The sequence below is a fragment of the Myodes glareolus genome, chromosome 11 (assembly GCF_982192425.1).
Source record: "Myodes glareolus chromosome 11, mMyoGla1.1, whole genome shotgun sequence".
In the NCBI taxonomy this organism is placed as follows: domain Eukaryota; kingdom Metazoa; phylum Chordata; class Mammalia; order Rodentia; family Cricetidae; genus Myodes; species Myodes glareolus.
The window spans coordinates 44,302,315-44,324,332 of record NC_142036.1 but is presented as its reverse complement, the minus strand read 5'-3'; the positions used below and the strand labels follow the sequence as shown (position 1 = coordinate 44,324,332).

At 42.8% G+C, this 22,018-nt stretch overlaps 1 protein-coding gene across 5 annotated transcripts in view; it reads left to right on the top strand.

Moving 5' to 3' along the window:
* The first annotated feature begins 625 nt into the window (after positions 1 to 625).
* Pcnx1 (pecanex 1) overlaps positions 626 to 22,018 on the top strand; it is a 150,455-nt gene continuing 129,062 nt past the window's right edge. For all 5 annotated transcript variants that reach the window (XM_048449083.3, XM_048449082.3, XM_048449079.3 and 2 more), the window contains exon 1: positions 626 to 790. In XM_048449083.3, coding sequence (XP_048305040.3) covers positions 638 to 790 — 153 coding nt within the window. In that variant the 5' untranslated portion in view covers positions 626 to 637. The remainder of the gene's footprint in view (positions 791 to 22,018) is intronic.

Below are 22,018 nucleotides of genomic sequence, written 5' to 3'. Positions count from 1 at the left end.
CTTTAAGGACTGGTAACTGAGCTTGCGGGGTGCGTCGTGCCGGGCGCAGTGGGGTACCCTGGCTCGTACCCCCACCCCACCCCACCCCACCCCACCCCACCCCACCCCACCCCACTCCCTCTCCGCGTCTGCACGCTTCTCCCGGGCGCCAACAGGAGGCGCTCGCGCGACCGAGGCGCTGCGCGTACTGGTGGGGCCCGCTCCGCGGGCGGAGGGAGCGGGAGGAGGAGCCGGAGGGGGCGCGGCTTCTTCCGCGTCCTCCCGGGCGCCCGGTCGCCTGCTCCGCCAGGCCCGGGCTGGCGGCCGGCGGGGGTCGCGGCGGCGGAGGCGGCGGTGGCGGAGGCGCTGGCGGCTCAGGCTCGGGTTCGGAGCGTGGAGACAAGATGGCGGCGGCGCTCCGGAGCCTGGCCTCCTCCTCCTCCCTCTCCTCATCGCTCTCCGCCCCACTGCTTGCCGCCTCCTCCTCCATCGTCTCCTCCTCCTCCTCGTGCAGCAGCACCAGCGAGCGCCGCGGCTCCGGGCCGCTCTCTTGGAGCTCGGGAGGGGGCTAGACCGGGCCTTGGGCGAGCAGGCAACGAGGCCGAAACTGGGGCCCGGGCGGGGACGACGACGGCGGCGGCGGCGACGCCGGGTGGGGATGGGGTCGCAGACGCTGCAGATCCTCCGGCAGGGGGTGTGGGCCGCGCTGAGCGGCGGCTGGTACTACGACCCGCACCAGGCCACCTTCGTGAACGCGCTCCACCTCTACCTGTGGCTCTTTCTGCTCGGCCTGCCCTTCACGCTTTACATGGTGAGTGGAGGCGGGGACGCGCTGCGATTGCCTCTGGGGGGGCACCTCGGGGGTTCGGGGGTCGCGCCCCTGTCCTCCCGGTGTGCTGCGGTCCCGGCGGCGGGCGGACGCTCCCCTCCCCCGCCCCGCTCTCCGCCCCGGGTTTCCCCTCTTTTCAGCACCTCCCTCCCGCCGGTCCCTGGCCGGGTCCCGCTTCCTCGCGCGCCGGGTCTGCGTAAATTGCGCCCGAGGCCTTCCCTTGAGGTCCCGGTCCTCCCCGGTCTCGGGCTCCCCTTCCTGACCCACTCCCCGGGGCATCCCCACCCGCACCTCGGCCCCGGCTGTGCGCAGCCTGGGGGAGGCCGTGCGCGCTCCGCCTGGAGCAGAGTCGCGGGGTGTCCCGGCTCGCACTCGCTTCCCTGGCCGGGGCGGGGGGGGGGGGTACCCGGAGCGGGCTCGTGCTTCTGCAAAGCGCTTATCGGTTGGGTGCGGGTTCCATTCGGTTCAGCCCCGCGACGAGGGGCTGTAGTGTTTTCAGGCCAGAGCTGCGGGCAGGGAGCGGGGAGACATGGGAACCTGGCTGGCATTTCACCCATTTGTTTGCGTTGGTTCAAGGCCTTTGACTGGCAGGGAAAAGGAAAGTACTGCCTGTTGCTTGGAGCACTAGGGCCAGTTTCTCTGAAGTGTTTTGGTGTTCCCAGACTGTTTCCTTCTATAGCCAAGGCTGGCCCCGAGACTCGCTGTGTAGTCCAGGCCCTGGAGTTACTGGGATTACCAGCGTGAGCCACCTCTCTAGAAAGTTTTTAAAAGATGTTTTCCTGAAAGATGTTAGCACATTTCTAACAAAGCAAAACAACGCTGTATTTTAGGTTGGGACATTTGAGAAAATAAAGCTTTCAATTTTTAAAGTAATTTGTAAGGAAGGATAGTAACTTTCATTTTCAGGGAATTTCTGTTAACTTCGTGGTTCTTCAAGGTGCTATAATAAAGGTGCTGGATTAGAAAATCCAGGAATAGGAGTATAATAAGTGCCACAAGTTAGGACAGCCTATTTGCCTCATTGCTCAGTATCACTAATTGGCAGGAACATGCCTTGGGGGGTGGTGAGTGTGTGTGCTAAATGTCACATTGCCAAGCGGATTCTGATTTCTCATAGAAATGTGTTTGAAGGAACTTACACGAGCTTAAAGGAGCTATTTTTAAAAATGCTGATGGCTTATTACAGGACTTGTTCAGTCTTGTCAAGATCGGAAAATTTATCACCAAATGTTATAATTTGAATTCATTTTGGCCGACCAGGTTTACTTTGCACCAGTGTACCTTCCAGGAATATGATCTCGTTAATGAGCGGCTCCCGTGGCTTTTGGTTGGGAGGATCCTCAGGCTCACAGGGCTTTCAGAGCTGGCGTCTCTTGTGTCCAGACAGGTTGTAGGTTTAAGACAAAATGATTGTCGGGAGGTCAGGATTTGTTTCTGTGCGCTGTAAGGTTTGTGTTGTAAGCCTCTTTGTGGAATTAATAGAACCACAGAAGAGACTAGGGGAATGGCTCCTCTTCTTAGACCTGCTTTCCCGGCTTGCCTCTGCCGGGTCCACATGCAGTTCACCTGCTTAGTAATCTTCCCAGCAGCTGATGTGTTGCTGGACCCTGGGCCATCTGCACTTGCTCTTCCTACTCTTTGGGGTGGGGGGACGACCACACCACGAGGGATGACAGACTCATTCCTTCCCAGACAGTTGTGTGGCTTGCTTTGGTTAGATTATTTCAGGCTTCTGGCATGTGAGACTTTCCCGGATAAGTAACATAGCAGCTTCTGAACTCTTCTGCCTGCTTTCTAACTAACATTTTCTGCTGGATGATACATGTACTTAATGTTCTTGTCACCTTGTTACACTGTGTAGCTATTAATAGACTATATGTTCTGGCCAGGTGGGGGCTTCATTGCGTTCCTTGCTGTTTTCTCAGGGCTTAGAGCAGTGCAAGGCACATGAGATGATTAGGAAATGAACAGGACTCACTTTCTTCTGTCAGGGAACTTAAAGTCTAGCTTAGGGATCATATGCAGCAGCAAGTGTTCTTTCTGATCGTAGGGATGATGATGAATGATCAGAATTCATGGTTGTGGAGTCAGCAAAGAGGACTTGTAGCATTTTAGGAAACATGCTAGCGTTATAGGATTGAGATATCTAGTATTGAGATAGTGTAGCATAGATATCCAAGTTAAAGCAAAATCCTGCCTTCTGTATTAAAACCTCATACATGGTTATTATTCATGTGTTCTTCCAGTAATAGTTGCAGGTGATGGTGACTTTACTGAGCCTGTGTACAGGTTCTTAGCCCAGCTAAGTATCCTCATGTGGCTGAGCCACTGTCACTCGTTTTATTGCCTTAGGTAGGTGTGAACTGGGATTAATACAGAACTTTTTGAAACCAGAGTCACCATTCAGGATCCCTGTAAGCATGGGTGTATGCGTGTGCATGTGTAAGCACACACACACACACTCATCCTTTCAGCTTTTGTGGGTCTTTCAAAAGGGTAGGATACAGTTTCTGCAGTTAATTTCTAAGTAGTGAAAATCAGGAAGAAGAGCTTTCTGCTTATCTGATTATCTTCTGTTCCGCTTGTTTACCCCTTTTATATCATTCTAATGGGCATGACTTGTCATGTGTGTGATTTTTGGGGGGTATCGGGTAGCTTTTTTTGGGGGGGGGGAATAGGTGTTATTGTGATTTTTGATCATGACCTTGCTGTTGATTTGTGCTTTTTGGACAAGATTAATTTCCTGAACCTTGATTTGATCATGTGTGATACATTTCATAAGTATTTTACAAGGAAATATTTATGAAGTAGGTTATTCACCTTGAGAATAGCTTTCAGTAAATGACATTCCAAAGAATATGTAGGTAGAATTTTTCTCTCTAGTGCTGCATGCCTAGAAGAGATTAGATAACTCTAGATTTATTGAGTGAAACTATTGTCATAGCATATTTCTCCACATATAGTCATTTTATTAAGAGTTATGTGTCTAGATGATGAAACACACTAAAGTGTATTTACATTAAGATAAGCTGAGGGTAAGAATGCTTATTATACATGAGGCCCTGGGTGCAATTCTGGGCACCCCTCTCCCTCCAGTGTGTTTACATAAGAGGTTCTCAGTTTAGTTGACATCAAAAATTGTTTGACAGTGTTAAAAATGTATACATGTATAAACCTGTTCCAGTCAGAACATCTGGAGTGTGGTTCATTCATTTATATACTACATGGTAGATAAGTGCTAAGAACTTGATCAGTATACTTATGATTCCTAGCCTATTTTTAACTTCTAAGCTGGTAGTCACATGTCTTAGACATGTAGAAATCTTGTTTAAAATCATTCTGAGGGGCTTTAGCAGTGACTCGGTGGTTAAGAGTGCTGACTGTCCTTCCAGAGTGCCTGGATTCTATCCCAGCACCTTCATGGCAGTTCACAACTGTCTGTAATTCCAGTTCCAAGCATCTATTGCCCCTTTCTAGGCATTTAAGGGCACCAACTACACAAGTAATGTACCAACATGCGGGCAAGACACCTCACATGTAAAATTATGAAAACAAACTTTAATTGGATGGTCCCATCCCAAAACAAGCAAGTGAACAAGTAATGAACAAACAGAGGAGGAGAAACCTTTCCTCACTGTTGCATATTGGTTAATGGTATAATGGGACTGCACCATTCATTCCCCTGTCCTTGCTGTAGACACATTCACACATACACATCTACCTCTCCTTTAACCAAGTCTGCTGTCAAGAGTAGCTCAACTCTTCAATTCACTTCCTGCTCTAGCCTGTTTAGTCTGCAGTTATTATATAAATACATACATTAATACATTATATTATGCAGGATATATAGTATATTGTATCAGCCATGTAACTGGCTCTTGACATCTTTTCTTACCCCTGACTCTTAGCATAAGCAGAAGACTTAAATCAGTTGGTGTCAGCCCCTTTTGTATTTACTGGTTTAAAATGTTTTCATACAATATATTTTGATTATATTCTTTCCTCTCCTCCAACTCCTCTCAGATCCTCTTTACCTCCCTACCCATCCAAGTAAATATTCTTTCTCTCTCAAACAAAACAAAACAAAACAAGACAAAACAGGACAAAAATTCCCCAAAACAAGAAACCAAAAACTGAAGCAAAAAGACAAAAAATACCAAAACAAAATAAGCATAAACACAAGAAACATGGTGTCCATTTTGTGAGCATGGGGCCAGCTGTGGAGTGTGGTTGATATACCCAATGTCACTTAATTGATTTTTTTTTCTCTCCCAGTAAGTTTCAGTAACAAATTGCTTCATGGTTAGGGGTGGGACTTGGAACCCAGTTGCCCTTCTCAGTGCTCAGATTTTATCTGGTTGGAACTTGTATGGGTCATGTGTGTGATGTCATGGTTTCTGTGATCTCAGAGGTGGCTTGGCTCTTGTGCTTGGAAGACACTCTTTCCTTGGAGTGATCCATAACCTCTAGCCCTTATAGTCGTCCTGCCTCCTCTTCTGCATAAATCCCCAAGGGAAGAGTTCGATAAAGGCATCTCATTTAGGGCTGAGTGCTTCAAGGTTTCTCACTCTGCACATTGCCCAGCCGTGGGTCTCTGTGTTAGTTATCATCTACTGCAAGAACAAGCTTCTCTGATGAGGGTTGAGCGACAATGCGCTGATCTATAGAAATAGCAACATGTCATTAGGAGTCATTTTATTTCCATGTTCATTTAGCAGAATTATAGTAGGTTTTCTCCTAAGGTCTGTGAAATATCCAGTCTCAGGTTCTTGGCCACTTTAGTAGTGTCAGGTGTGGGCTCCATATTAAGGAGTGGACCTTAAGTTCAATTTAAAAAAGCTGTTGGCAACTTGTATAACGTTGTGTCACCATTGCACCAGTATATCTTATAGGCAGGATGTTATTGTCGGTCACAGGGTTCATAGCTGGATGATTGTTGTTTGAAGTTTCTGTCCTGCCCAGTTTCCGCAGCCATTAAATTCCAAAGAAATCACACAGAGGTCTACATTAGTTATAAACTGATTGACCTAGTAGCTTAGGCTTCTTATTAACTCTTATAACTTATACTAGCCCATTATTCTTGTCTTTGTTAGCCACGTGGCTCGGTACCTTATTCAGCAAGGCAGTCACATCTTCTGAGGCTGGGTCACTACTGCAGACTGCAGAATCCTCTTCCCAGAATTCTCCTATTGTCGTTGTCCCTTCTCTACTTCCTGCCTGGGTACCAGTCAATCAGAATTTTATTAAACAGGTACAAGAAACAAATGTTTACAGGGTAAACCACTGTCCCACAGCAGATGATACTGATGATTACTTTTCCTATAAAGTTAGTAGAAGTGAGGCTGCTAGTTGGGCACCAGCTCAATTTCCCCATGTTCCATGACATAAGCAGGTGCTATCTTCAACAATAGGGTCTTATCATCAGCTTGTGAAGGGTAACCAATCGTATTGATAATAGCCTGTAATTTTTTTTCTGGGCGTATCTGTGAGTCCCCTTTGGCCAATGACTTAACAAGATGTAACTCCTTCCTGGTACTGGCAGTTTTCCTTGGTATTGTAAGCTGTCTAGTTGGGGCATTGTCTCTCCCATTATATGGTAACTTCATTAAATTCCTTTTGTATATGTATATATTTTAGCAAGTTTCTAGTTTCTACAGTAGTAGACTTCGATATGGTTTTCCAAAAGGCTAGTGTTAGTTGTCTCTTCCCATATTCCTACCTTTACCCTTTCCTCTTATCCCCTTCCCCATTTGATCCTATTCTAGTTTCTCTTTTGTATCTTCATAATACTGTATTCTATTTTCTTCCTTGGAAGACCCTCTCCTCCCTGTTTCCTTACTACCTGCCTAAGGGTTCTTTGGATTTAAACACACATCTGGAGCTCACAAGCTAGCATCCACATTTAAGAGGAAATGTGCAATGCTCGTCTTTTTGGGGCTGAGTTACCTCACCTAGTATGTTTGTACAGTTACTGTAGAAATCAGTGTGGAGGTTCCTCAAAAAGGAGGTTCCTGAAAATTCATCTACCATAATATCCAGCTTTACCACTCTTGAGCAGATACATAAAAGATTCTATACCTTACTACAGATACACTTGTTTATCTATGTTCATCGCTGCTTTATTCTTAACAACCAGAAGTTGGAAACAGCCTTGATGTCCGTCAGCTGATGAATGGATAATGAAAATGTAGTAGTACATTTACACAGTAAAATATTATTCAGCTGTTAAGAAAAATGCACAGAGCTAGAAACAGTCACTCTGCCTTTTAATGTCTTTGCCTGATTTACCTTAACACTTAGACTAGAAATCAAGCATCTCTACCAGGACTACACTGAAGTCAGCTCTGCCTTTTCTTAGTTCTTGCAGTTTCCCCTGTGCAAGAATCACGTGGCCTCCTTTCCTTCTCTTTTGCGGGCTAAGCTGCTTCCTTTTGCAGGAGCTTTGCCCTGGCTATGTCTTCTGAAAGAAGACTCCCCTCTGAGTTTTTCTCCAGCCGGCATTGTTGCAGGTTGTTTAGGGTTGGGTTTAAGTGTCATCTCACAGAAGTGTAGCCCTGCTACTGTAAACAGCACTTGTCTTATTTCCATCTTGTCATCTGTCAGTTTCTTTCATGGCGCTTCACAACCATGTGTTTGTATCTTTGTTTCTATGTCCGCTGTGTAGACAGCTTTACTGCCACTGTACTTTATCAATTCAGTGTGGGCTGGGGCCAGATAGAATACATATTCAGTGTCTTCTTTGAATAAGTGTTTGTTGACTGAGAGCTGTTTTACATATGTGGACCTTCTTTAGGCTGACCACCAAACTGATCTGGAATAGTTGGGTGCAGAGGGGATGTCTAGGAGGTGTGTTGTCTGGCAGGGTTGTGTGTAGACTTAGTTTCTGTGGCTGCAAAGTCAGATCCTAGGATGACTCCAGACAACGTGTGGGTTTTGTGTGTACAGCCTTGCACAGTTATACACATATAACAATATGTAAAGTAATATATGCTAGGTACCCTGTGCGGCGATTATCTTAAGTTACTCATTTATATAACATTTATGGTTCTGACTTTCCTAGTTGCCGTCATTACTCATTTTTGTAGTTGATCTTTATCATCTGTAAAGACTTTTTGGAAGCCCTCAAGTCATTTTCTTTCCTAAAGATTTAGAAATTTTAAAGATGACTAAAAACTCATACAGTGGTTCTCTTATGATTGGTGTCTTTAGAGCCCTAACTAGCAGGGGCTGAGGATGTCATTCATTTAACAGTATGCTTATGAAGTATAGCCTAATATCTGTGTTCAATCCCTGGAGGTGCACAAACCAGACCTGGGGTTACAAGACTGTAACACTCAGGAGGCCGAGGCAGGAGGAACTGAAATCCACTGTCATCCTCCTCAGCTACACAGCGCTTGAGCCAGCCTGAGCTTTATGAGACCCTGCCTCCAAATAAATTAATTAAAATCAAACTCTCTAGCTAATGGTCAAATGCTTAGGAGTGATCTAGACATGTCCATAACTTACTGTCTTACTAGCTGCTCTGTTGTGTAAAGAGACACCGTGACCTCTGCACCTCTTATAAGAGAAAGCCTTTAATTGGGGCCTGCATACAGCTTCAAAAGCTTAGTCCATGATCATCATGGCAGCAGACTTGGTGGCAGGCATGGCAGGCATGGCGGGCATGGTGCTGAAGTAGTTAAGAGCTACTTCTTGATCCAAAGGCAAAGAGAGTTAAGATTGGCAGGGGACTTTTGTGACCTCAAAGCCCTCCCCCAGTAACACTTCCTCCAAGGAGGCCACACCTAATCCTTCTAATCCTATCAAACAGTTCACTTTCTGGAGACAAAGCATTCAAATATATTGGCCTATGAGGATTGTTTTTATTTGGTTTTTTGAGACAGTGTTTCTCTGTGTAGCCCTGACTGTCCTGGAACTCCTGTAGACCAGGCTGGCCTTGAACTCAGCCAATAATACCTGTCTATACCTCCAGAGTACTGACGTTAAAGGTGTGCTCCACCTCTGCCTGGCTAAAAATGACAAGGTTTAATGTTCTTATAATAAGAGCAGAAAACAAACCACCACACTAATTCTAGAGATATCTCCTTAAATAAGTGGTCAGACACAGGGATCTCCAGAGGAAGGCATGGAATGAAAAACCAGAATCAAGTGGACAGTGCTCCTCCTCTGTCTAAAAATTCTCATTGATAAAAGGCCAGAAATTTTAACTTGTCAGGTCAATGAATTGATAGACTTCCTAATTAAATCTGTGTGTTCACAGGCTGGAAAAGATACGGAAACTCCTTTAGTTTTCCAACAATTAAATGATTTTATGGCTTACAGTGGTTTCTGAAACTGTGGTGAGTATTTCATCTTTAACAAACATAACAAGCGGCTCATAAGTGCCTATAACTCCGGCTTCAAGGAATCCAATGCCCCTTTCTAGTTTGTGTGGGTGCCTATATATTTATGTACCTTCACTCCCTCCGCACCTCCTCCCAAATAGTTCAGTTTGCTTTGCAGTGTTTTAGAACCTTTTGGTGTCTTTTGAGTGATGTTTCCACAAGGGAACATGAGTTCTTTTTTTTTTTTAATTTATTTATTATGTATACAACATTCTGCCTCCATGTATTCCCGCATACCAGAAGAGGGTGCCAGATCTCATTACAGATGGTTGTGAGCCACCATGTGGTTGCTAGAAATTGAACTCAGGACCTCTGGAAGAGCAGCCAGTGCTCTTAACCACTGAGCCATCTCTCCAGTCCAGAATATGAGTTCTTAATTGCTTCCAGAGGGACTACAGTGTGATGTGTTACTGTGGCAAATCCCTTTCTTGATTACAGGTCAAATATTTTCACTTTTTAAAAAATTTTATGGGGAATATTCTTGTAATTAAACATTGCAGCTCTTAGGTCTAAATTCCTAGGAATAGGAAAAGGTGAGTGCTGATGGAAGGGGAGCTGAACGTTGAGATCCATCCTGTAGGGTCTTTGTAACCTGCTTGACCTACAGGGTGTTGAGAGTGAGGGGAGATGCAGAGGGTAATCCAGGTCTGAGCGGGATTCAGGTATGCAGCACTTTCCTTTGTGGATGGGAAAGCAAATTGACTGTCGATGTGAACCGTACAGAGGGTGTCTTTGTGATTGACCAGAGAACTTCAATGTTGAAGAGGAATGCTCAGGAGAGAAATGTGGGGTAAAAGTTATTTACTTGAAGTTATTGGCATATAAATACTGTGTTGTAGAGCGATCCTAAAACTAATTAAGAAGAAAATATCATTGGACAGAACTCCAAGACCTAATAGCATCTAAAAATGGGTCAAGAAGGTTATAATGGCAGGAAAATGAAGAGGAGTAGAGCCAAAAGAAAGACTGTTTTGAAAAGGAGAGAATGGTCAGAGTTTGCCAACTTGTCCTCCCAAAGGTTAATGCTGACTTAAGTTGCCATCAGCTGTGCCGAGAGCACAGCCCAGTGTGCCCTTCTCTCCCCATTCAGCTCTTTTAACACAGGTGGCATTGTCGTAAGCTGCTTAGTCAATGGAATATTGAATAAAACATTTCAGTAAAATTTTTGTCTTTGATAATGGCAAGATTCTTTCAAAGTACCTTTTCATTCAAACTTAAAGTTTAAAGCTCTTTGCTGCACGGATATACCATCACATGGCAACTTTGATCTGTTTTGTTTTTCTAGTTTTGTACTTGTTAATTCTGAGACGACATTACTTATTATGTTATTTGGTTAAGTCAGATGATTTTCCCTGTCTCTAAGTGTGCTGGGGGGTGTGGGTGAGAAGCATTTTCTGGATGTGCTTGGACTCCTGGGTACAGGAGCAGGGGAGTTCTTGACTTTGTCAGGTTGCAGGTGAGCTTTACCAGAGCCCAGTGGAGTGAGTGGAGAGACTCTGATCCCCTCAGGTGCCCTGGGAAGCTGGGGTGTGCATATGTGTTCTTGGTAGCATTGGCAAACCATCTGCACTCCTCTTTGGTCCTCGGAGGTTCTGACTCTGAGAACTTGCAGCTGATGCCAGACTCTTGCTTTTTGTTAAGATAAGAAAGAAAAGAAAGCCCAGGGAAAACAAGCTGTTTCCTTCCCAAGGTTTTGGGCGTGGGGAAAGAAAGTCCCATTCTGTAGAGCTTTGTGTAAGCCAAGTAGAGCCCTGAGAGCCAGCTGATGTGGGCGCAGCCAGGAAACCTAGTCACAATTTGAGAAGCTTGGATCCTGGAGCCCGCCGCCCATCCTCCTTTTCCTCCCTCTCCCTTTGTTACCCTGTTGTCTAGACATAAGCCAAACAGGGCAGCCACCTGTTACCCTCCGTAAAGCTTTCCATTTGACATAATTTTAGGGTTATAGAAAAGTTATAATATTGTGCAATTTCTATGTACCTTTTCCAGCTTCCTTTTATATCAAAGTGTTGCATAACCACAATGTGTTTATCAAATGAAGACATTAGCATTGGTGCAGGATATTAATGGACCATGAGTTTTGTATGGGTTTTGTCAGTTGCCATTTCTGCTCCAGAATCCATCCCAGAACTCTGTGCTCTATCATCTTTAACTTGTGCTTTTTCACTCTTTTCCCTTAATGGGCTGGGATTGTTGTCTTTGCAGATTTGTACTATTTATATAACAATATTCCACATGTATCTTTTCAGAGATTTTATGTTTGTGACTGATGCATTTTAGACTGGACAGAAAGGAAGAATATTCGGAATATTTTTGAACTGTGCGCTACTGTCCTGTAGTAATAAGCTATTTGAAAACAGACATTCAGCACATGCAGAATTGTGCAAAATGAAGACTCCAAAATGAAAAGTCTTGATACCTTTTTCTTGGCATAATGGGTACCTGTGCCTTCCTATATAAGCTGTTTTTTTCTTAATTTATAAATTAGAGGTAATGAGATTAAGGTGACGAATTTCTTCAGTGTCCTGAAGTGTCCTTGTCCTAGGATGCTTCATGCAGGGGAGAGAGGAGGGGATAGTCCATCGATGCAGGGAGGAGGAAGGAGGGTAATCCACCCTTGTAGGGACTGGGTAGGCCACTCATGCAGGGAGGGGGAAGGGAGTAGTTCATTCATGCAAGGAGATGGGGACGGTAGTCCCTCTGTCAGGCAGGGAGGAGGGGATAGTCTATCTGTGCAGGGAGGGGGAAGGGGAGTAGCCTGGGGCTGGGGGTAGGTGGGTAGACCGTAGTCCATACATGCAGGAGATGTGCTTGTATGCCTAGGCTGGGTCTCGAGCTCTGTTCTTTGTGCTGTTCTGGTTTCAGGCAAATGGATCTTTGTTCTGAGGAAATGATTGTTCATTAGAAGAATAAATGCTTTGGGATATAATGTCTTATTGTTGTCTGGTATTTTATTGTTATATATTTAGTGTAGTGTTAGTTGAGAGTGAGTTGCTTTTTTGAATCTGAGAATATGATTTGTGCTGTAAGAGTACCATAGTGTAAGACTACCAAGTATCTGAACAGTCATAAAAACAAACTGTTGAGTAAGCGCAGTTACCGTTCACATGAGCCCTGTTTTCTCTTATTCACGCTTTGGCTATGCTGTGTTAGACGTCGTTTCCACAGGCACCTCTGATCCCGTGGCAGAAACAAAGTGAACTTGGCAGCTGATCAAAAGGATCCTAAAATTTGCTTTCCTTTTGGCATTTTGGTAGCATGAAATGAAATATTTTAAAAAGATAAAAAGTATAGCTAATCTAAAAAGATTATATATTGTATTATCAAAAAGATATTTAAGTTTGTCTATTACTCCATTGACACAGCAATATTGATACATATATGTTATTGAAAAACAAGCTTAGCTTATTTTTCTAGTCTTAAAGATTTTCAGATAAACAGGAAAGTTACAAGATGCTGTATGATCATTTATGCCTCCATCTGGATTACATTTGTACTTTGAAAATCCTATTTACTTGGACTACGCAGTCAGGTTGTACATATGGTGTCTCACACAAGTCTATGGGACTCGTTTGAAAGTATGTACTGTGACCCCTGACCCTGGGCTTCATCTTCTTTTAATGATGATCACGGTAGTAATACACATACCACACTGAAAATAGCTGACAGTCATCTGCTAAGATGAACTGTCTAGTCCGTATCAGACTTCCTCAGTTATCTTTAAAAAAACCATTTCTAGACAGATTTCCCAACCCAGGATCCAGATATAGTGAACCATTCTTTCCCTTCCAGTTGACTTTTTAATGCTGGCTATACTTGGTGCTGCATAACTTCGTTTTTTTTTTTGTTTTGTTTTGTTTTTTTGTTTTTAAATTTATTTTTCTTCTTTTGATTTTTCATGACAGGGTTTCTCTGAGTAGTCCTGGCTTTCCTGGAACTCCCTCTGTAGACCAGGCTGGCTTCGAACTCAGATATCCATCCGCCTCTGCCTCCCAAGTAATGGGATTAAAGGCATGCGCCACCACCGCCCAGCAAAGATTATCTGTGTATTTTATGTATATGAATGCTCTACTTGCATGTATGCCTGCACACCAGAAGAGGGCATCTGATTCTATATACATGGTTGTAAGCCACCATGTGATTGCTGGGAATTGAACTCAGGACCTCTGGAAGAGCAACCAGAGCTCTTAACCTCTGAGCCATCTCTCCAGTTTCTTTTTCAGCCTCTTTTTTTCATTTTTTTAAGATTTATTTTTATGTGTATTGAATGATTTGTCTCTATGTATGTATGTGTACAGTGTGCATGCCTGGTGCCTACCGGTGTCAGAGGTTATGAGGTCCTCTAGAACTGGAGCTGTGAATGGCTGTAACTTTCATGGGTGCTGGGAATCGATCCAAGGTCCTCTACACGAACATCATTGCTCCTGACTGCCGAGCTGTCTCTTTAGCCCACATTCCCAGTTGACATTTTAAAAATCAAGGCCAAATAAATTATTCTGTTTCACAGGTTTGCTTCACTGTGCCACTCCCCTCTCCTCAGTCTCTATTGCTCCTGCAAGCCTCAGCCATATTTTGTTGTCCAAAGTTAGTTTGCAGAATTCTCATTTATAACATAATTCTCAGCCCTTTGTAGATTTCTCCTCCTTTGCCTTTGCTTTTGTGATCTTTCTCTCTTACTGTCAGATGTCACACTTCTGTGCACGTCACTGTGCTTTGCCAGTGTCACTCAGGATCTGTGTCTCCTTTGCTTTTCTTCCTTAGACACATCTAGGTAAAATCACACAGCCCAACCCCTCTCTTTACTCCAGGCATTGACCTGTGGCCTCCAGCTAATTATACCTGCCTGTTTTCCTGGCTGTTTATTGAGGAGGAGAAGTAGAACTTCTCACGTGATGTTTGGAGCTCCACCCTTGGTTGCATCCCCTACCCTCAGTTCCTGTGAGCCTCTCGGTTCTCTTTTCCAGGAGATAAAATCTGTACCACAGCACAGTTAGAGTGAGGTTAGCCCTGGGAGAAGGCAGACCACTCATTCTGTTTCCTTTTGAAAGGGATTATTCTTTTGCCTTAGAAGAGTTAGTTAGGGAACTTTGCTGTTGCAATGGTTGTTGTTTTGACTTTGTAGTTTATTATGATATTCTGCCTAAGGATTGTTGGCCTGAGGAGCAAGGCATGGTCTTCTACACAATTATTCATAGCACAGAACAGTCGTTACCTTTCTTTAAAATAAAATAATGAAAAATAGTTTGTAACTAGGAATTAATTTGTCTGAGGTTCTGTTTTGCTCCATTTCAATGCATCAATATCTGGGGGACAATTCTGGGCATATGTCTTTTGAAAAACTCCAAATCAAAGCTCCCTAAGTACACCAGCAGTGAAAGCCTTTGTGTGATTGAGGTTGGATGCAACTAGGCTTATCCTAGGAGGTTTTAGCCTCTTACTTGTGTGTGCTTCCTGCTTAGTTCTCCTTTAATTTAGCTCCTTTTCCAGCCCAGAGAAATAACGGAAGAACTTTGAGTCTTGCTACAGTATACACTCTTGTTACTCTTTGTGTGTGCATATGACAGGCACATGTGGAAGTCAGAAATCAACTTTGTTGTGGAGTTGATTCTTTCCCTCCCCTCTTCTCTCCCTCATTCCCACTTTCCTTTCCTTTCTGTTTGATACAGAATCTCACTGTGCAGTTCAGGCTGGTTTAGAACTCTCAGTTCTGCCTGCCTGTCTCCCTGTCCTTTTCTTCCATCTTTACTTGAGTCTACAGATAATGTAGGTTGTCAGGCTTGGTGGCAAGCACCATTACTACTGAGCCATTTCATTAGCCCCAGTTTTCTCTTCTTTGGTTATTTTGTTTTCTTCCTAAAATTGCTTTACACAATAATGTTAATTTTACGTGTTAATACCATGTGTTAATAACATTGGAAATGTGAACAGTTTTGTCCTGTCCCTTACTGCATTAAAACACAAGGAATTCTTGTGTTTTAATGGAAATTCTAGTGTTTTTGTTTGAACATTAATTCTTTACCGTGTTACAGAATCATTTATCAATTTTCCATTCACTTCTGTTCAGTCATCAGACTAATATTTACATCCGTATTCAGTCCACAAATGTTAGCAGTGACATCTATTTTCAAGCTCCTTTGCAGTATCAAAACCATATGTGGTCAGAGATCTGTTTGTTGGTCTTCATTTTGTCACTATGGAGTGTTAACTTTATTAAAAGCATCAAATATTTATTATACTGTTGTGTACCCGTACATCACCTCCTTTCAAGTTTTCTGATATAATCTTCAGCCTAGTCTGTGACTGGAGGAACTTGACTCATGTTTAGAAAACGGAGATACAGGCTTCTGGGAGTGAGGTCATCGGCACAGCGTTTCAGACAGCCTCCGCCATTTATTTCCTTTCGACATCAGGGCTCCTGTCACGGTCACTTTCAGTCCTGTTCTATGTATCATGCAGGATGCTGCTTGTAAATCTGCTTCTGAAAGCCGACCTGTGACTGATTTGTGATGCTCTAAGTGCCCCTAGTTGTTTTCAGTGTATGTTCTGAATCTGGAACTCTGAGAGCTGTCGTTTCCATCACCATCTGTGTATTCTTAATTCTGGCTTTGCTCCTTGACTAGCATATTATACGGATACTGTGGAAGTCCATTTGTAGAATGCACTGCTCTCCTGGGATTTAGTTATGGCCTCATATACTTACAGTGAGATCGTTTGTCTCACTGATCTTTTGGGGTGGGGGTTAGCCTTATTCTGTGACACTTGGTAAATGGAGCTATTAAACTTTAATGTCCTTTCAGTTACTGGTCTCACGTAGGGTTCTTTCCCTGCTGTGTTTAAACTAGTTACGACCGCCTTGCCCCCTCTGCTGCCATTATGCCTACTGCTTCATCCTAACTGTGGAGATGCATGTGCAGTCTGTGTGCATGCTGCATTGCGTGTGTTATGGACAAGCTCAGAATTGGCAGTCCTTACACCTAACTGCATGTTTCAAGGATAAGGGCTTTTGGGATGAAAATTTTAACTTGATTTTGTCTTGGACAGTGTCATGGGCTTCTACTGTATACAGGCTGAGGATAGTGTTCAACATCCCATGATACCCAGGACAGCCCCCCACACCAGAGGTTGTTTGAACTAAAGTGTCAGTAGTACCAGACCTGAGAAGCCATCTCAGAGCATGCATTCCCAGAGACAACCATCAAGAGAACAATAATTAGTTCTTGAGTGTATGTGACATAGACCTTGTTTTTTAAAATATAAAGTACAAAGAGGTGTACACCCAGTATATACAGATATGAAGCATATGTGTGGTATTAAAATTTCAAGGGCCAACATGATTGGCAGAAGAAAATATCTAAAAGTTTTCTTAGGAGGGTTTTACTAGGTGGGGAAGTGAGTTGAGAAACCTTGCCTTGGTCTAGACCACCTAGTTAGTGATTATGGTAGTCAGTGAGATGGCTCAGTGCATGGACACTGGCTGCCAAGCCCGATAACCTCGGCTTGATCCCTGGGACCCGCGAGGTGGAGCAAGAAGAGAACCGACTCCATGTGAGCAGTGTAAGTAAATAAATATAATTTAAAAAGCAAAACATCTCAGACTTTAGGGACAGACAGGATATAATCCTGTTTCTATCTTTTTACTAGCTATAGGCAGATGATTTTATAGCCTGAGTTTGTTATCTGTAAAATTGAAGATAACAACAGTACTTTCTTCAAAGGATTAGCGTGAGATAAGGAACCAGATTAGTTGTTCTGAGGGCACCTGGGGAGAACAGTTCATATTTATTACTGTATAAGCATCCCTTAGAAAGGTGCTTGAGACTAATGTGTGCCCAGGGGTAACTGGTAAGCCAATCAGTGGGTAAAGCTGTAATGCACTGGGTATGTCCAAGGGGCTCTAATGGAAATTCTGGTGGTGGGAGAATTACATTTGAAGAGAAAGTATAAAACTGGGCCATGCTTTGTACCCCCCAGGGGAGGGTTAGATAATTCACTTTAAATGATACGTTACATTACCCAGTTTTAGTACTTTCTCTTAAAAAGTAGACCTGGATTATGGGGTAACCACTCTGTTGCAGACAGAGTGAGTGGTTTAGGGCAGCTGTGCTGTAAAGATGTGTGGGTTATGGTCAGAGACTTAGGAGTGCTATGTACTTCTCATTTATGAATCTTACTGGTTTTTATTTTATATTAGGACTTTAGCTTACAGTCCACAGAATTTTAATGAAACGAATGTAATGAAATGACTCGATACTCTAATCTTTGTGTATTAAGATTTAAAATTTTTCTATTTGACTTAGTTTTGATTTTTTGATGTGACTATAAAAATTTATCATAATTTGAAGTCCTAAGTTGAGCTATTCTGTTGGAACATTTTCCTGATTGCATAGTGTACTATCTATAAGAACAGTTATACTTCTGTGAGAAAGCAGGGTCTCATTATATTATGTGCATAAGGTAATTCTGTGAAACACAAATGGCATTTTTTAAAGGTATAATAACTAAAGAACCTACTTGCCATACTATAGCACTGATGTTATGTTGACAGAGCATTAATGAATGTTTAATTTCCCTTACTCTGAATACATCAACAACAGGTGTGAAGGTGTTGAAGTTAGACTTTGTGAGATAGTTCCTGGTACCTTCATTTGCATATGGAAATTGAGCCGTGATTTACCCGTGGATTTACTTAAACCGATTAAACTTTTGTGGAAGTGATGGCTGTGCCATAATGTCTTCACCAGTTTATCAAAGGAGATAGTAATCAAGAGAATATTTAGTGTAGAACATCCCACACTCTTTCCAGAGTGGTTAGGTTTACTTGGAAAACCGCATCTAAATCAAACAGTATGGAGATCTCACAAGTTACTTTTCACATAATAATTCTCTCAGACCTGAGTTGGGGATTGTGGTTGAGTGTAGTCTCTAAATGATATCCTCTTGTAGGGCGCCACCTACTCTATGGTATGGTTTGCGAGGAGATTGAAACACACACACACACACACACACACACACACACACACACACACACACACGCCATCCCTGAAACAAGAACACCAAGAATGCCTCTCAAATCAAAATGCCAACTTTATTGTGTTCCAGGGCAGCTTATAGAGGGTCTCCTTGACTAATGGCCACACCCTAACTCTCAGCTGCAAGTCCACCAGAAACGACTCCCCTGCTTTGTGCTTAGAGCAGCTGCAAACACAGGAAAACAAGTTGTTTATAGGAAATTCAGGTTCTCTGGGGGTCCACAATCCCCAACATCCTCTGAATGATGTAAAGGATGCGTGTTTTCCAGATTCTCTTGGATACATGAATACTTTTACTTCTATGGTTTTATTTGCTCAATTGTAATTCCCAGGTGTCTTAGTTACTTGTGGTTACACTTAGGTTTGCTAAGGCTTCGTGGCCATCTCATCAGAAGGCATTTCAGTACAGAGGATAGAGTAGTTTGGGGAAGGTCCATTGATTCCATTACCAAGTTTAGGCTGCTAGGCATGTTGCATTTACAGGTTTCTTGGTTATAGTCAATCTTGAAAAATTTCACAATGTGCTGTCTTTGACAAATGCTTTTACATAGGAATTGTTTGTGGAGACCCTTTGGAATTATTGAAAGTTGTTTGTTCCCCTTCGTTCTCTGTAATAATTTAAAGATGGTTTTGGAAATGGGAGAAGCTGTGCTGTGGAAAACGTCCCACTCTCTGCCCTGCAGTTTGCTTTTGTTTTGCAGAATTTCCCTTCTCATCCATATGAGCCAGTTGTCTCTTGGTATTCTAGTGGAATTGGTTCCAGGACCTTCCCATGCCAAACCCCAGAATGCACAGTTCCCTATGTGAAGCAACTGTATGCTTTAAGTCTGCATTACATGCAACACCCAATGCAGCATAAGCGCTGTCAATAGTTGTTAGGTTGTGTTGTTTATAGTACGGCGAGAAGACTCTTGTTTGTGTTCAGGGCAACTAGAACTTTTTTCTTAGGTTATTTTATTCTAAGTGTATGAGTGTTTTGCTCGCCTGTATGTATGTGCACCCTGTGAGTGCCTGGTGTCCAGAGGTCAGAAGAAGGTAGCACATTCCCTAAAACTGGTCTTATGGATGATCGTGTGCCACCCTGTGGGTGCTGGAACTAAACCTGGCTTCTTATCAAGAGCAGTGAGTACTCTTAACAGCCGAGCCACCTCTCTAGTTCTGGCATTTTTACCCATGAATATCTTTATTTTGCTGTTGGTTGAATCCACAGATGTAGAATTCATGGATGTGGAGAAATGTTCCTCTGCAAGGAAAGCAACCCCATCGTTGCTTTATTGTAGGTAGATAGATGCTCTTGCATATTTGTCACATGCCCAGTTAATGTTTTCTCTCCCATTTTCCTTTGTGTGTTGGCAACATGACTTGACTTTTGAAAAGCTTAAATATCACCACACCTTTAATCCCAGCACTCAGGAGGCAGAGGCTGGCAGATCTCTTGAGCACAAGACCAGCCTGGTCTACAAAGTGAGTTCTAGGACAGCCAGGGCTGCACAGAGAGAAAACAAACAAACAAAAGGCTTAAACACCTTTACATAAGTTACACTGGTACTGGTATTACAACTTACAATGTGTAAATATTGAATACCATTACAACCCATTGTTGAAGATAGGAGTATGTATGGAATGTGTGGAAATATGTATGGAAAAGAAGCAAATCAGCAAAAAAAAAAATCCTTGATGAAATACAAATGAATTTTCATATAAATAGAATTCCTAATAATGGTGTCATATTGTATGCATTCAGCATTGTAACTCAAAAATTATGAATCCTGGAGCAGTTGATCAGTAAGTTTATGAAGGTAATGAAGAACAGCGTCTAAGATCTACGCAGTGCTGTGGTAAAGACTGAGGTGAACAAACTGAGCAAGATGGTTTAAAGAACCAAAAGGAAAAATATGTCTAAACGTAGTTTATATAGCAATTAAATGTGAAGACTTTGTTCACCAAAGTTTATAAACCCAGATTCCCTCAAAACTCTCTTGGGAACTTTTGTTTTAAGAAGTCATAGGAACATTCCTATAAAGCATGTAAGATTATTTTGGTCCACCAGTATATGACTTTGAATATGTTTCCCAGACTTTTCATCCTGTATTTTTCATGTCTGTGCCTTCTCTCACTTCGGGCTGCCCGTCTCTGATCCTGGTATGTGACGGACTTTTCCAGAGCGATAGAGTACCTGCTGGTGGTGAATAGAGTGTGCTGCATTAGTTTAGTCCCTTGGATGGGCATACATTTTGACTGTTGTTTCCCTAAGAAATGCATTCACCTGCAGCTAAAAATATAAATATTTTATGGAGTGGCATAAGTATGGGGTGCAACTATAAGATAGTAGCTAGTACTCTTAATAATCCTATTTGTATTATAGAAAAAAATTCAGAATTGATACTACTTGTGAATTTTTTGCCTTTAGGGAAAATATATTCTGGCTTTGTTACAATTTCCTAGCCAGGCCTTTGGAATTAACCTGACCTATTGTGTGGATGGACTACAGAATATTTTCCCTTACGGAAAAGTATGCTTTAACCTCAACACTGGGCCAGTGTTACTCCTTTTCTGTGTAGCATCATCTTTGGAAGAAAACATCTAACTAGAATGCTTCACCTCAACCCCCCAGAGGAGAGCTAGGTAAGAGGGCCGGATCCCCAGAGTTATAGCTGCTGCTCTCAGGGCCTTTTCTAAGTCTTTTGGGGGCAGTGTGTATGTGACAATTGGAAGGCTTATTAAAAACATTCATCTTCTTTCTAAGTCTCCTCTCATCATGATGAGCAGGTGTTTTGTAAGTTTGCAGGCAGTATTTAATTACTGAACTCTCTTCCTTTTCCCCGACATTCCCTTAACCACTAACTGGAGGTGGTCTGGCTATAAAATGCAGTTCCACAAATTGCAGGCTTCTTGTTTCTGTCTGCTTTTATTGTGAATAATCCAAAAGTGATATTTGCACATAGTAGGTAGAGTATACCCGACCCCACCCCCCATAGCTCCAGGTACACAGGAGGTAGAGCACACTGTCCTGGAACACAGGGCTGAGCCTACTTATGTGTGTACTTACACAGAACGGTCATTTTTTCCCCAGTTAGTCACTTGTGCCTGGTGGAAATAGCTATAGATCTGACTGAAATTCTGACGGACCTAAAGGACACTGCTCTCATGCCCTTAGGGCTTTCCTGACGGTCCTGTTACTTGGGATTTGTGTGTGTGCTCAGCAAACCCAACCAGTACACTGCATTCCCAGTTCTCTTTTGACTTTGAGAAAAGGTTGTTTGAGCTGACCATGACCATGATTGTAGTCTAGGCAGCCCTTGTAATCCTCCTGCTTCAAGCCTCTTCAGTAGCTAGCATTTACAGGCCAGGCATGGTGAATATTTAACTTTTATTTCCCTTTCTACAAGAGATTTGCAGAACAGACAGAACTTTAAAGTCAAGAAAAAAAAATGAGTTTTTCTTTTCAGATATTTCAGTGATGTCGCGAGTCTTTGGACTTAAAGAAATAGTCTGGGTTGAGCTTGTATTTTGAGTTTGGAAGGAAAACTGTTCATCTCTTCTTTCTTATAGCAGATACTACATTATAATGCATCACTACATATAATACATCTTGTATTATAATGTAATGCATCTCTTCTTTCTTGTAGCAGACACTACGTTATAATGCAGCGTAGGACAGTAAAGTGCAGACTCAGGGGCACGCCAGTTGCATTTATCAGTTTGCAAGTTTAGCTAAACAGTCCAAGAAAATCATTTAATTTAAGGGAGGGTAGAAATATGAACTTTGGAATATTTATTTTGAAAAGCTGACATAAATG